This window comes from Jaculus jaculus, chromosome 6, assembly GCF_020740685.1.
Source record: "Jaculus jaculus isolate mJacJac1 chromosome 6, mJacJac1.mat.Y.cur, whole genome shotgun sequence".
Lineage (NCBI taxonomy): Eukaryota > Metazoa > Chordata > Mammalia > Rodentia > Dipodidae > Jaculus > Jaculus jaculus.
The window spans coordinates 10482206-10496637 of record NC_059107.1 but is presented as its reverse complement, the minus strand read 5'-3'; the positions used below and the strand labels follow the sequence as shown (position 1 = coordinate 10496637).

The following is a 14432-nucleotide window of genomic DNA, read 5'->3' as shown; positions in this document are numbered from 1 at the left end:
TCCATCACCCCATCCATCCATCCATCCAGGTACCATCCACACAGCTGTCATCCACCCGTCTATCCATCTAGTCATCCAACTAACCATCTATCAATGCATCCATCACCCCATCCATCCATCCATCCATCCAGGTACCATCCACACAGCTGTCATCCACCCGTCTATCCATCTAGTCATCCAACTAACCATCTATCAATGCATCCATCACCCCATCCATCCATCCATCCAGGTACCATCCACACAGCTGTCATCCACCCATCTATCCATCTAGTCATCCAACTAACCATCTATCAATGCATCCATCACCCCATCCATCCATCCATCCAGGTACCATCCACACAGCTGTCATCCACCCATCTATCCATCTAGTCATCCAACTAACCATCTATCAATGCATCCATCACCCCATCCATCCATCCATCCAGGTACCATCCACACAGCTGTCATCCACCCGTCTATCCATCTAGTCATCCAACTAACCATCTATCAATGCATCCATCACGCCATCCATCCATCCATCCAGGTACCATCCACACAGCTGTCATCCACCCGTCTATCCATCTAGTCATCCAACTAACCATCTATCAATGCATCCATCACCCCATCCATCCATCCATCCATCCAGGTACCATCCACACAGCTGTCATCCACCCGTCTATCCATCTAGTCATCCAACTAACCATCTATCAATGCATCCATCACCCCATCCATCCATCCATCCAGGTACCATCCACACAGCTGTCATCCACCCATCTATCCATCTAGTCATCCAACTAACCATCTATCAATGCATCCATCACCCCATCCATCCATCCATCCAGGTACCATCCACACAGCTGTCATCCACCCGTCTATCCATCTAGTCATCCAACTAACCATCTATCAATGCATCCATCACCCCATCCATCCATCCATCCAGGTACCATCCACACAGCTGTCATCCACCCGTCTATCCATCTAGTCATCCAGCAGCCCACTTACTGTGATTAACAAATGCCACTCTTTCTTTTTCTTAAAAAACACATGCAATTTATTAATTCTCAACGTCCATTAAACTTAGAACAAGTTACATTAAAATTAAGGCTTATGAAAATGCTCCAACATTAAGGTATTGTAGCCATTTTCAGGGACCTTAACGACCTCAGCTGTCCTTAAGGCTCGTAACATGGCCTCACCGTTGCCAGCTCTCGACATTTCTGCAGAAACACATTCAGATAAGCAGACCAATTAATTAGCTGGCTTAACAAATGCCACTCTTGTCCATTTAGTCAACCACCCACCCATCCTCATAGCATCCATCCATTCAGTCATGGACTGTCCACGCATCTGTTACCCACACATGTCCATCCACTTATCAGCCATCCATTCACCAATGCATTTACCCATCCCCTACTCTGATCCATGTACTGTCCACACACCCATTATCTGCCTATCCAACCATCTACCCATCCACTATCCATGCCTGCCCTAGGACTCATGTTTCCTTGTCCACCATTATGATCTCAATTGTCAACTATAAGTCTCAAAGATGACTTAGGGAACCCCAAAGCAAAATACCTACCTTGAGCCAGCTGAGATTCCCACTAAGGATAGAAAAGTTTTCTCTTCTCTTCTTTCTCTTCCCTCCTCTCTCTCTCTGTGTGTCTCTTTCTCTCTTGTCCAAGAAGACAAGCCTCAATTTACAATTCTCCTGGCTTAGTTTCCCCAATGCTGGTATTACAGGCAAGAGTAACAGTACCTGGCTTGGAATTTGCTTCCTCCCCCCCCTCCCCCCCATCTCTCTTGGATTTGTGATGTATGGTAAATACACGTGGGTGCATATGTGTGATTCCCTGTGTTGCACATCTGCAGCGGCCAGAGGAGAATGTCAGGTCTCCTCTTCGATCACACTTCTGCTTTATTTTCTTGAGATGAAGAGTAAACCCAGAGCTGCCATTTTTAGTCAGACTGGGGGCCAGCAAGCCCCAGCAATTCTCCATCTCTGCACCCCACAGGACTAGGGCTACAGGCATGCATAGCCACACCTAGGGTTTTTAGGGCCCAGGTTCGATTTCCCAGTACTCACATAAGCAGATGCACAAGGTGGCACATGTATCTGGAGGTCATTTGCAGTGGATAGAGGCCCTGGTGTGCCCATTCTCTATCTGCCTCTTCCTCTCTCAAATAAGTAAATTATTTAAAAATATTTAAAACAATTCTTTCACATAATTCCTCTTCTTGGTTTTTTGAGGTAGTGTCTTGCTCTAGCTCAGGCTGACCTGGAATTCACTATGTACTCTCAGGGTGGCCTCGAACTCATGGCGAACCTCCTACCTCTGCCTCCTGAGTGCTGGGATTAAAGGCGAGTGCCACCATACCCAGCTTCCTCTTCTTTCTCTATAAATGAGGGCAGTATGGGTTGAGTCTTAGGTCTGAACAGAGCAAGCTTTCCCTAGCCCAAAGGCTTAGCTCCACCCCAGAAGACTCCCTCAAATCGACAGCATTTGTTTTAGCACCCTGGGCCCAGTTGCCTGCAGACAGCTTGGACCTCATCTGTTCTTCAGCAGCCCATCTGAGGTATGGTACTTTCCTGCTAGCTGAGTTGATTCACTTGTTTTCTGGAGTCATGATACTTCCCGTAGCAAAAAACCTCTGACAAAGGTTTGTGGAGCTGGCTGTGGGGGATGCACACTTTTAATCTTAGCACTCTAAGAGGGCTGAAGTAGGAAGATCACTGTGAGTTTGAGGCCAGTCTAGACTACAGAGTGAGTTCCACATCAGCCTGGGCTAGAGTGAGACTGTGCCTCAAAGGAAAAAAAAAAAAAGTGTTGGGGGCTGAAGAGGTGGCTTAGTGGTTAAGACACTTGCCTGTGGAAGCCTATGGACCCAGGTTCAACTCCCCAGTACCCATGTAAGCCAGATGTACATAGTGGCACCTGTGTCTGGAGTTTGTTTGCAGTGGGTAGAGGCCCTAGTGTGCCCGTTCTCTGTATCTGCCTCTTTCTTTCTCTATCAAATAAATAAATAAGTATTTTTTAAGAAAAAAAAAAAGGTATTGCTTGTGGCAAAGAACTTGGCTATGCTCAAGGCAGCTGCCGTGGCCCACCACAGAGATCTCAGGGAAGCTCCATCTTGATTCTCTGAAAAGGGTGGGCCAGGGAGTCATTCACCATATGTGTTCTAAAACCCCATGGGAATTGGTCAAAAGCAACAGATTCCCTCTCTGGGAAAACGTGTGTTCCCAGGATCTCTGAAGGTCATGAACCATTCCACTGGGATTCAAGTCCCTGACTCTGGGATGTTCCCTAGATGGATAGTCTAAGGCCTTCCTTCTGAGCAACTTCAACATGATTTCTCATGTTCTGATTTTTTGAGGGGGGCCGGAGGTTGAGGTAGGGTCTCACTCTAGTCCAGGCTGACCTGGCACTCACTTTGTACTCCTGGGCTGGCCTTGAACTCACAGTGATCCTCCTACCTCCGCCTCCTGAATGCTGTGATTAAAGGAATGTGCCACCACACCCCACTCATTTCGTAAAAATATTTGTTTGTTTGTTTGTTTATGAGAGAGAGAGAACGGGAGTGCCAGGACCTCTAACCTCTGCAAATGAACTCCAGATGCATGCACCACCTTGTGCATCTGGCTTTGTGTGGGTACTGGGAAATTGAACCTGAGTCCCTCTGGTTTTGCAGGCAAGAGCCTTAACTGTTAAGAAATCTCCCAGCACTCATTTTTAAATTTTTAAATAATTTTAAACATATAGAAACCCTACCAGAATGATACCGAAAGCCTTGTATCCTCTCCTGCAGCCTCCCATACTGCTGGCATGGTATGTAACTGTGCTTTGTCCATCAAAATGACTGATTATATAGCTCAGTGGCAAAGAACTTGCCTAGCATGAGTGAGGCCACAGGTTCAATTCCTAGCACCTAGGTGGGAGGACCCAGTGATTCCAACATATCACCAAAACCCAGACCTGACTCAGATGGCACAGGTCTTTGTGCCACCACATCTCTTGAGCTTCTCCAGCCTTCCCTCTCTCACTGCTCAGACCTCCATTTTGTAGGAAGCACCTCAATTTGGGCTTGGCAGACAGCGTCTGGCTGTCAGGTATAAACTGTGCAACTTTGGCAAGCCTACCTTGAGGACCATTCAGTTTTTCTGGGGAGGTACATGGTATTGGTCTATTGCTAGGAATGTGAACTGGATTCCTTTTTATTTAACTGTTTGTTCTATTATTTTTATTTATTTGAGAGTGACAGACAGAGAGAAAGAGGAAGACAGAGAGAGAGAGAATGAGCGCATCAGGGCCTCCAGCCACTGCAAACGAACTCAATGCATACGTCACCTTCTGCATCTGGCTTAGGTGGGTCCTGGCAAATCGAGCAACAAACTGGGCTTCACAAGCAAGCGCTTAACCACTAAGCCATCTCTCCAGCCCTGGATTCCTTTCTTTGAGGTGGTGTCTAGCAGGCAGTTATTTCGACTGACATCTTTGATCCCAGTGTTTGAGAAACATGCAGAGGATAATCATAAGTTCCTGGCCAGCTTGGGCTATGGGACACTCTCTCTCTCTCTCTCTCTCTCTCTCTGTACATATATATATAGCTTATATATATTAGAGTAATATATATTTGGTTATATATATATGATTCCTGGGGGAAAGGGAGTCATGTCCTTTAGTTGTGTAGCTACTGGCAGACTGCCCATTCTTTTATAAAAATTTTCTTTTGTTATTTTTATTTATTTATTTGAGAGCAACAAAGAGACAGAAAGAGGCAGAGAGAGAGACAGAGAGAGAGAGGGAGGGAGAGAGAAAGTGTGTGTATGGGTGCATCAGGGCCTCCAGACACTGAAAACAAACTCCAGATACATGTGCCACCTTGTACATCTAGCCTACATGGGTCCTGGGGAATTGAGCCTTGAACTGGGGTCCGTAAGCTTCACAGGCAAGTGTTTTACTGCTAAACCATCTCTCCAGGCCCCAGACTGCCCACCCACAATTATGCAAGCAACCTGAATTTAAATCATCAGCAGATAAATACATGAGACATGATAGCAGGATGGAGACTCACAGGGAAGAAGGAAGTGTTAGTGGGAGGGAAAGAGGGTAATTGGGGTGAGTGGGATCCAGAAGCATTGTAGGGCTGGGGAGATTGCTCAGATGCTTGCTTAAAATGCCTGCCGGCCTGGGTTTGATTCCCCAGTGCCCACATAAAACCAGATGGACAGTGTGGCACATGTGTCTGGAGTTTGTTCACAGCAGCAAGAGGCCCTGGTGTGCCCATAGTCCATCTCTCTCTTTCTCTTTCTTGTAAGTAAATATTTTAAAAAATCATTTATACCTGTATAAAGTGTCAAAAATAAGCAATTAAAAAATTAAGAAGATACTAATCACAAACTGCTTAAAAAGTGGTGTATGCAGGTTTCTCCAGAACAGAATTAGATGTTTCCCCTTGTAGTTAATTGGCCACTGTCTTGGAGAGCTTAGAAACCTGTGGTCTCACCTTTAATTCAGAACCGCTTGTCAAATACACCATCTCATGCTCATCTGGCCTGTGGTCTTGCACAGCCTGTAGCTTCGTTCATGGCCTGGCGTAGGGGGTGGAGCAGGGCTATAGGGGTCAGTTTTAAATTTGTTTGCAAAGAGGATTCCGGTCTTCATTTCTTCAGTAACCAGTTGAAAGCTACCCCCAGCATTTCCTCAGCTTAACCGACCCTGACTTTACCAGAAGCATCCCCTCTTCCTTATTTGACTTTAGGGGAAATTGAGGCTCAGTGTGAAGGAAAGGAGGCCCTCCCAGTCAGTTGGTGACAGAGCTGAGCAAGAATGACCTCTTGTCTGTGAACTGCCCTCTCCCTGCCCTGCGCACCGTTTCCCTCAAGTGTGTCTGCCAGCCCGTGGCTGTTTGCTGAGTCCTGATAAGCTGCAAGCCCCACGCCTCCTTTGTTCCAGGCAGGGCAGGGGCGAGGCCCCAACTGGCCCCTTATCTCTGAACAGAGAAGGGCTGGTGGGGCTGGGTGGCTCCTGTTGGCTCCACCCTCCTCGGATGCGAAGGCAGCTTCCTTTGGCGGAGCAGGGTGTTATGAGGCAGGGATGCCCGGCTGTGAGGCTGGGAAGGAGAGAGTACAGAGAGGTAGACAGTACCCAGGAGGCAGCTCAGGCTTAAGGTCCCTGACCCAGGCTCAGGGCAGGAAAGTAGGGAAGCTGAGGACCCGGAAGCACGGGGAAGGAACTCGGGTACTTCAAAGATAAACTAGGACAGGGGTGATGAGCTGTGTCCAGTGATCACTGCTATGTATTCATTCAGCCTGTCCTCTAACTGAACATTTGTATTAGGAAAGGAAAACAGGGTAGGGGCCTTTAGATACGCTGGGAAGGGGTGAAGGCAGTGGCTACCAGACAGGGACCTGTTCTGGGTCCATTTGCAGACCCACACAGTAGTCTCACCATCAGTGGGCAAGGTGCTGGTGAGATGAAAGCAAGGCAAGCAGGGTGAAAGCCTTCAAGAACTTCAGAAGGGACCTGCATGCCGCACTAGCACTGAGCGTAGAGCTCAGCCTGCAGTGAGCAGCTGCGCACGCACGTGCGGAGGAGGCAGCTAGAGGCTGAGTGCACTTACGAGCCTCTGCGGGGTCCATGTGGTCCATCTGGGGGCACAGAGTGAACTGGGAAACCCTGGAGCCCCCTGAGAGGCCAGAGCCAGTGGGTTAAAGCCAACTGTCCAATATGGGCAGTCTTTCACTGGCCAGCAGAGCCCTTCCCCAGACCCCTTGAGGAGATAAGAGTTCCTTTTGGGGCTCCAGGCCAGCTTAGGTGGGGTATCCAGAGCCCTAGGGAAGGGACAGAGCAGCTAGACTCTGAAGAAGGCCATCCAGGGAGTGATGCAAGTCTGTAGAAACTAGAGTCACCAAAAGAGCCAGTGCCTCAGCCAGCCACAGGGAAGCCATGGCCCATGTTCTTTGTGCCTTCTTGGTAGGAGGCTCAAAGTGAGCTCTTTGGTGATAGCTCTGTGTGAATAAGCACTGAGCTCCATGGATAGGCGCATACTAGTTCACAGTCCCTCTGCGCCAACCTGCCTGAGCTTTAGGACACAAAGAGCCCCAGAGACTAATCTCCCAAGATTTGGTTGGTGTCCAGGTAGAGTCAAGAGAGGCCACAGCCTTCTTCTGTCTGGTGGCAAGTGGACGAGAGAATGCCTTCTATTAGTAACAGCAGGGCTGGTGTGCCTGGGTCCCCTCACCCTTATACCCAAGGCAGATGTTGCTTCTTGCCCTGCACAAGAGGGTGGACATGCTAGGAGAGATGAAGCTTTCATTCCCCTGTGTGAGGAAGCCTGCCTCCAGTCCATTTTACCTTCTGCAAGTCACTACCTCCCCCATGCCTCCCTTGGTTCTGAGTCTCTTAAGCTCACAGCAACAGCCCCTTCCTAACTTGCCTTTCGGCAAAAAAATAGCACCGTTTACCCATCCCCCCTCTCTTTACCCATTTAAATATTTCATCTTTTTATATTTATTTAACAGAGAAAGAGGGGGAAGAGAGAGAAAGAATGGGCATGCCAGGGCCTCCAGCCACTGCAAATGAACTCCAGATGTGTGCGCCCCCTTGTACATCTGGCTAACGTGGATCCTGGGGAATGGAACCTGGGTCCTTAGTCTTCACAGGCAAACGCCTTAACCACTAAGCCATCCCTCCAGCCCTCTTTACCCATTTAAAAGCAAGCAGCACGCAGTCAGCTCCTATCCCAGCCCTACAATCACCAGCAGCCAGGATGTCCATCCTTGTAAACACTGTGTCCACACTGTGCTGTGGCATTGGCATGGGTTTCCCCTGGAGGAGGGACTCAGGCCCTGGGTGGAGAAGTGTATGTTTGGCTTCTGAGGAAGTGGCTTCTAAGAGAACTGTACCCTTATCCTTCCTCCCAGTCTCCTATAGGAGGCTAGTTTTCTCCATGTCCTCACCAGCCCTTGCTGACTTCTGATTTGACTCCAGCAGCTCTTGTATGCATGAGGTGGCACCTTTGTTTGCATTGCTCTGTGGTAAGTGGCATTGGGCATCTGCCCTTGTGGACACTACTGTAATTTTTTAAGACAATGTTTTGTTATATATTCCTGGCTGGCCTGACTTGCTATGTAGCCCAGGCTGGCTTTGAACTCAAAGCAATCCTCTTGGCTCAGCCTTCTAAGTGCTGGGATTACAAGTATGTACCACCCTGCTCTTGGCTTGCTGATGATTTTGTTGTTGTTGTTTGTTTGTTTTTGGTTTTGTTTTTTTGAGGTAGGGTTTTACTCTAGCCCAGGCTGACCTGGAGTTCACTCTGTAGTCTCAGGGTGGCCTCAAACTCATGGCAATCCTCGTACCTCTGCCTCCCGAGTGCTCAGAATTAAAGGTGTGCACCCCCACGCCTGGCTTTTCTGGTGCTTTTTGTTTTGCTAAATTTTATTTATTTTTTTCTTATGTTTTGGTGTTTTTCAAGGAAGGGTCTCACTCTAGCCAAGGCTAACCTGGAACTCACTCTGTAGTGTCAGGCTGGCCTGAAACTCTCAGCAATCCTCCTGCCTTAGCCTCCTGTGTGCTGGGATTAAAGGTGTGTGCCACCATGCCTGGCTCAATGCTTCATTTCTCTGTTGCCCATGTAAAGCCAGATACACAAAGTGGTACATGCATCTGGAGTTCATTTGAGGCGGCAGGAGGCCCTGAGACACCCATTCTCATTCATTCTCTCTCTCTTCTTTCAAGTAAATAAATAAATAAATATTTTGTTGATTTTTTGAGGCAGGGTCTTGCTCTAACCCAGGCTGACCTGGAATTCACTATGTAGTTTCAGGCTGGCCTCAAATTCATAGTAATTCTCCTACCTCTGTCTTATGAGTTCTGGGATTAAAGTCTTGCATCATTACACCTGGCTAATAATTTTTTAAAATATTTTTATTTGAGAGAGAGAAGGGAAGACAGAGGAAAAGACAGAGAAGGGATGCACCAAGGCCTCTTACTAATGCAAACAAACTCTCAATACCTTCACCATTTTGTGCATTTGGCTTTATGTGGATACTGAGGAATCAAACCTGTGCTCTTAGGCTTTGCAAGCAAGTACTTTTAACCACTGAGCCATCTCCTAGCCCAACTATTTTTATTTAGTTTATTTATTTGCAAGCAGGGAGATAGGGAGAGGGAGAGAAAAAGAAAGAGAGAGAATGGGCATGCCGGGGCCTCTAGCCACTGCAGACAAACTCCAGATGCATGCACCACTTTGTGCATCTGGCTTTATGTGGATATTGAGGAATCAAACTCAAGTGCTTGGGTTTTGCAGGCAAGCACCTTAAGTGCTGAGTCATCTCTCCAGCCCACTATTTTTAATATATACAATAAATTACTGTTCACTGTAGTCATTATTGTTCAATACCAAACCAGAACTCATTCCCCAACTCTAAGTGCAACTTTAAGCCCACTGACCAACATCTTGCCACCTCTCTCCTCTCCCCCCTCCCAGGGCTCTGGTCACCATCATTCTATTCTTTACTTCTATGAAATTATCTTTTTTTAGACTCCACATCAGAATGCCACTATGTCTTCTGTGCCTGGCCTATTCACTTAATGTCTTCTGGGTTCATCCATCTTGCTATAAACTACAGGACTTCACACTTCTTTATGCCAAGTCATATTCCATGTGCATATTCTAGAGCTATTAAAACAAATAAAAAGTATAATGCTGGCAAAAAGAGACACATGGACCAATGGAACAGAACATCAATTCCAGAAATAAACCCACACATTTATACTCAAATGATTTCAAACAAATGGTGCCTAGAACTCACATGAGGGAACCAGTGTCTTTTCTAAATAGTGCTGGGAACCTAGATTACTGATGTCTACACACACAAGAACAAAACCAAACCCTTATCTGCCACATATAAAAAACAAACTGTATTTGACTAAAATGTACAAGTCTGAGCTGTGAAACTACTACATGAAAACTTAGGGAAGAACTTCAGACATTAGTCAGGGTCGGGAGTCTTCAGGCAAGACCCTAGAAGCACTGTGTCCTCTGAGGAGTTCTCCCTCCTCCTGCCCTGAATGTCCACCTTTCTGACTGCAGCCCTCCGCCCTGTCCCACTAACTCCCCGCCTCTTCCCTGTGCAGCTACGCGGGAGTCAGCTTTTGTCCATGCGATTGCCTCGGCTGGAGTGGCCTTTGCGGTCACACGCTCATGTGCAGAGGGCTCATCAATCTTCTGTGGCTGTAGCAACCGCCTCCAAGGCTCCCCTGGAGAGGGCTGGAAGTGGGGTGGCTGCAGTGAGGACATCGAATTTGGTGGAATGGTGTCCCGGGAGTTCGCAGATGCCCGGGAGAACAGGCCAGATGCCCGCTCTGCCATGAACCGCCACAACAACGAAGCTGGGCGCCAGGTATGTCCATGGCACCTAAGAGTCCTGCGGCAAGAGGACTTTCTTCACACACGTGTGTGTGTGTGTGTGTGTATGTGTGTGTGTGTGTGTGTGTGTTGGGGACAAAACAGGGGGCTAGAGGAGGACTGCCCTTGGTAGTCAGGATGGAGGGTCCAGGATGTGAAGGCCAGCACGGCCCGGCTGTTCCTCAAGTTTCCAGTGCATTCCCACAAAATGCCAAGCCCACCTGTGGACTTAGGGTCACTGGGAAGGAATCAAGGCCACAGCTTGACCTGAAGGAGTTCCTGCACAGCCTGGGGAGGAAGACAGTAAGGAAGCCATAGAACATGGGAGTTATGCAGGTAGAAAATACACACACCAAAGATGACAAGACATGAAGTCAGAGACAGGAGCAATAGACGGATGGATGGATATAAACTGAGATGCCTTTAATCCCAGCCAAGGTAGGAAGATCACTGTGAGTTTGAGGCCCGCCTGGGGCTACAGAGTGAGTTCCAGGTCAGCCTGGGCTAAAGTGAGACCTTACCTCAAAAAAGAAAAGAAAGAACCAGGCGTGGTGGTGCATGCCTTTAATCCCAGTACTGGGGAGGCAGAGGTAGGTAGACTGCCGTGAGTTCGAGGCCACCCTGAGACTCCATGGTGAATTCCAGGTCAGCCTGGGCTAGAGTGAGACCCTACCTCAAAAAAAAAAAAACAAAGAGATAGACAGTTGCTAGGGATAGTTGATATATGTGATGGGTTGCTTGACGAGGGGGGAGGCATGCAATGAGAGATTTTCGTTGAGATATCAGGATCTACAAGACAGAGGAGACAACAAGACTTCAAAGGCTTCCTTTTCCTTGGAGAGTGATCGGGCTTTGGGGCCAGCACTGGGGAATTCAGAAATGGTGAAAATATGAACCCCTGTTTGTGAAGAGATGAATTTCACTATGGCAACTTGTCCACAGATGAACTTGGTGTCCCTCAAAGGACAGACCCTCAGAGAACACACCCCAAACTGGCAGACTGAAGGACAGAATCATAAGTTAGTAGTAGGGAAGGCTGACACCCTCTAGGGAATTTCTAGAGAAGTAGAGATAGTGATGGGGAGGGAAACGGGCTAAAAGCTTATGTTTTTAAAGCACTTTAAGAAGGGTGTGTTAGTACTCACCTGTAATCCCAGCCCCTGGGAGGTGGAAGGAGGAAGATTAGGAGTTCAAGGTCATCCTAAACTGCTGCACAGAGTCTGAGGCTAGCCTAGGCTACATGAGACCCTGTCTCAAAAAATAAAAACAAAAGCCTGGCATAGTGGTTTCACGCCTATAATCCCAGTATTCAGGAGGCTGAGCTAGGTTGAGACCCTGCCTCAAAAAAATCAAAACAAATAACTAAAAATAAGGAAGGAAAGAAGTGTTTTTTGTTTTTTGTTTTTAACCTCTGGTTCTTGGAAATTCTCTGAAAAGGGTAAGCAGGGGTCTCTGGTCTGAGTGATGCCAAGTGCACCTGAGGGCGAGCTGCCAGTGAAATGTGTCTCTGCATGCAACGTCAGAGCTTCACCCTTCCCTCAGACTCCAGCCACAAAGCCCGATATTCTCCAGGGAGCAGGGCGAAAGATTCTTCTAGCGACTCAACTCATCCAGAAGCAGTGGATGGTCCCCAATAAAACAAGGCAGCTAGATCACTTTATAGTGAGCCAAAGCTGACAAGTGCCTCCCCCATTCCAGACATTTCTAGAAAACATACAAACAAAAACAGAATGTAACTGGATGTGGTGGCCCAAGTCTGTAACCACAGCACTAGGGAGGCTGAGACAGGAGGACCATGAGTGAGCCAGCCTGAATTATATGATGAGTTTGAAACCAGCCTGGGCCTTGTTTCAAACAAAACAAAAAATAAATGAAAATAAAAACAAACCCAGACCTTCCACAGGAAAAAAAAAAAAAAACTGCAAGGAGAGATAAGAACTTCACAGAAAAGAAAGAAAGAGAGAGAGAGAAGGAGGGAGGGAGGGAGGGAGGGAGGAAAGTGGCCCTACCGCCCATGATGCTCATCCAGGCCCTCCTCTGTCCACTGTCTTCAGCCCCCCAAGGCCTCCCAGAGCCCTCACAATGGCCACCCCTAGTAAGTGCCCGCTCAGGAATCCCCTAGCCTTCCCACCCAGCCCACCGCACCAGCTCTGGGCAGTTTCCCAAGTCTTTCCCTTGACATCCTCAAAGTACGACAGGCCTACACTCCCTCATCCCAGGAAGGAGAATCAGAAGGGAACCTCCCCCTCCACCTCCCCGCCCCCAGGCCTGGGTCTGACAGGGAAGACCCAAGTCACCACGGGGAATTGGGAACGAGCAGAGAGAAAGAAGTCTCTGCAGGTGGGCTGCAGGCGGAAGCGCAGGCTGGCTTATGCGCATGCACGCCTCCGCAGGCCATCGCCAGCCACATGCACCTCAAGTGCAAATGCCACGGGCTGTCGGGGAGCTGCGAGGTGAAGACGTGCTGGTGGTCCCAGCCGGACTTCCGCACCATCGGCGACTTCCTCAAGGACAAGTACGACAGCGCCTCGGAGATGATGGTGGAGAAGCACCGCGAGTCCCGCGGCTGGGTGGAGACCCTGCGCCCGCGCTACAATTACTTCAAGGTGCCCACGGAGCGCGACCTGGTCTACTACGAGGTCTCGCCCAACTTCTGCGAGCCCAACCCGGAGACGGGATCGTTCGGGACGCGCGACCGCACCTGCAACGTGAGCTCGCCGGGCATCGACGGCTGCGACCTGCTGTGCTGCGGCCGCGGCCACAACGCGCGCACCGAGCGGCGCCGGGAGAAGTGCCACTGCGTCTTCCACTGGTGCTGCTACGTCAGCTGCCAGGAGTGCACGCGCGTCTACGACGTGCACACCTGCAAGTAGGCGGCGGCGGGCTGGGGCTCCCCACGGCACCGAGCGCGGGGCGGGCGGGGGCCAGGCTGGGGGCGCCCGCTCCCGGCGCAGGGCTGGACTCCGAGCTGGAGCGGGGGGTGGGGGGGGGGTGAGGGTGGGAGTGGGCGGGGCTCCTGCTGAGGACCTCGTCTCTGGACAGATAACTGGGCCTGGACGGGACTCCTCCCTCGACCAGGTAAGGCTCCAGCGCGGCCGCAGCATCTCCCGCTGGGGGCGGGGCTCCCTACCCGCTGCGCCGGGCGTCTGGATGGGGCGGCGAAGCTCTGGAGAGGAGGGCTTTCAGGGTGGACCTCACTGGGGCTGGGGCTGGGGCTGGGGCTGGAGGAAAGCAGGGTGCTCCCTGGATGGGTGGAGCTGTGGGTGGGGGAGGGGAACCCACTCCGAGGGAGGTGGGGCTCTGGATGGGGCGGAGCTCCATCTGAGCTCCGTCCTGAGCGGACCTAAGCTCCCAACAGGCCACTCTCCCGCTCCTTCCAAGTCTTCTCGTGAGGTTCTGTTCAGCTGGCTCAACGGTACAGAGCAGGATTTCCAGGCAGAATGAGCCATTGAGAACTCACGGGCAGCTTCTGCCCCACCATGTCTCCAGGACCTGAGAGGCCCTGGCCCTCTGCAAGGCCTGTACCCTCCGGACTCTGTCTGGGAGTTTATCCTGATCAGGCCCGCTCAGCCTCCAGCCAGGGCCCGTGAACCGAGCTTCCTAAGCAAAGAAGGGCCTTGGAGGGCAGCTGCTGAGAAGGAACCTGGGAAACCTGGCCCCTTCGCGCCGAGGCCCGCCTCCTCCCTGCCATTCAACACCCAGAACCTCCTCCCAGCTCTCCATCTGCCCAGCGGTGCCCAGTCTCCAAAGCTGCTCAGAGATGTTGGCGTCACTTTCAGTTGTGTGAGCTCCAGGGACACCAGTACACACCATGCTGCAAACAGAAGGGTGTCTCCACAGAGCCTCGCTGGCCAGTACTGACCCCAGGGCCTTCTGTTGAATCCACTGTCCCCAGATTTGCCAGTCTCCACATGTTCCCATCGTCTAGAGCTGTGCTGACCTCTGCCACTGTGAATGGTCTCTCTCCTCCAGGCAGGGGAGAGTCTGTGGCCAGGGAGAGGGTGTGCCTCAAGAGAACCCATGAGAGGCCACTTTGTAGTGAC

At 50.0% G+C, this 14432-nt stretch overlaps 1 protein-coding gene and 1 non-coding gene across 2 annotated transcripts in view; one reads left to right on the top strand and one right to left on the bottom strand.

Moving 5' to 3' along the window:
- Positions 1-13262, top strand: part of Wnt3a (Wnt family member 3A) — a 47069-nt gene extending 33807 nt beyond the window's left edge. Inside the window, exons 3-4 of the mRNA XM_004657446.2 lie at positions 10119-10384; positions 12783-13262. Of these exons, the coding sequence (XP_004657503.2) occupies positions 10119-10384; positions 12783-13262 (746 nt within the window). The remainder of the gene's footprint in view (positions 1-10118; positions 10385-12782) is intronic.
- On the bottom strand, positions 1110-1242 carry LOC123461953. Its single transcript, XR_006637997.1, has one exon. It is a non-coding gene; the product is annotated as a small nucleolar RNA SNORA33 (small nucleolar RNA).
- Positions 13263-14432: the final 1170 nt, after the last annotated feature.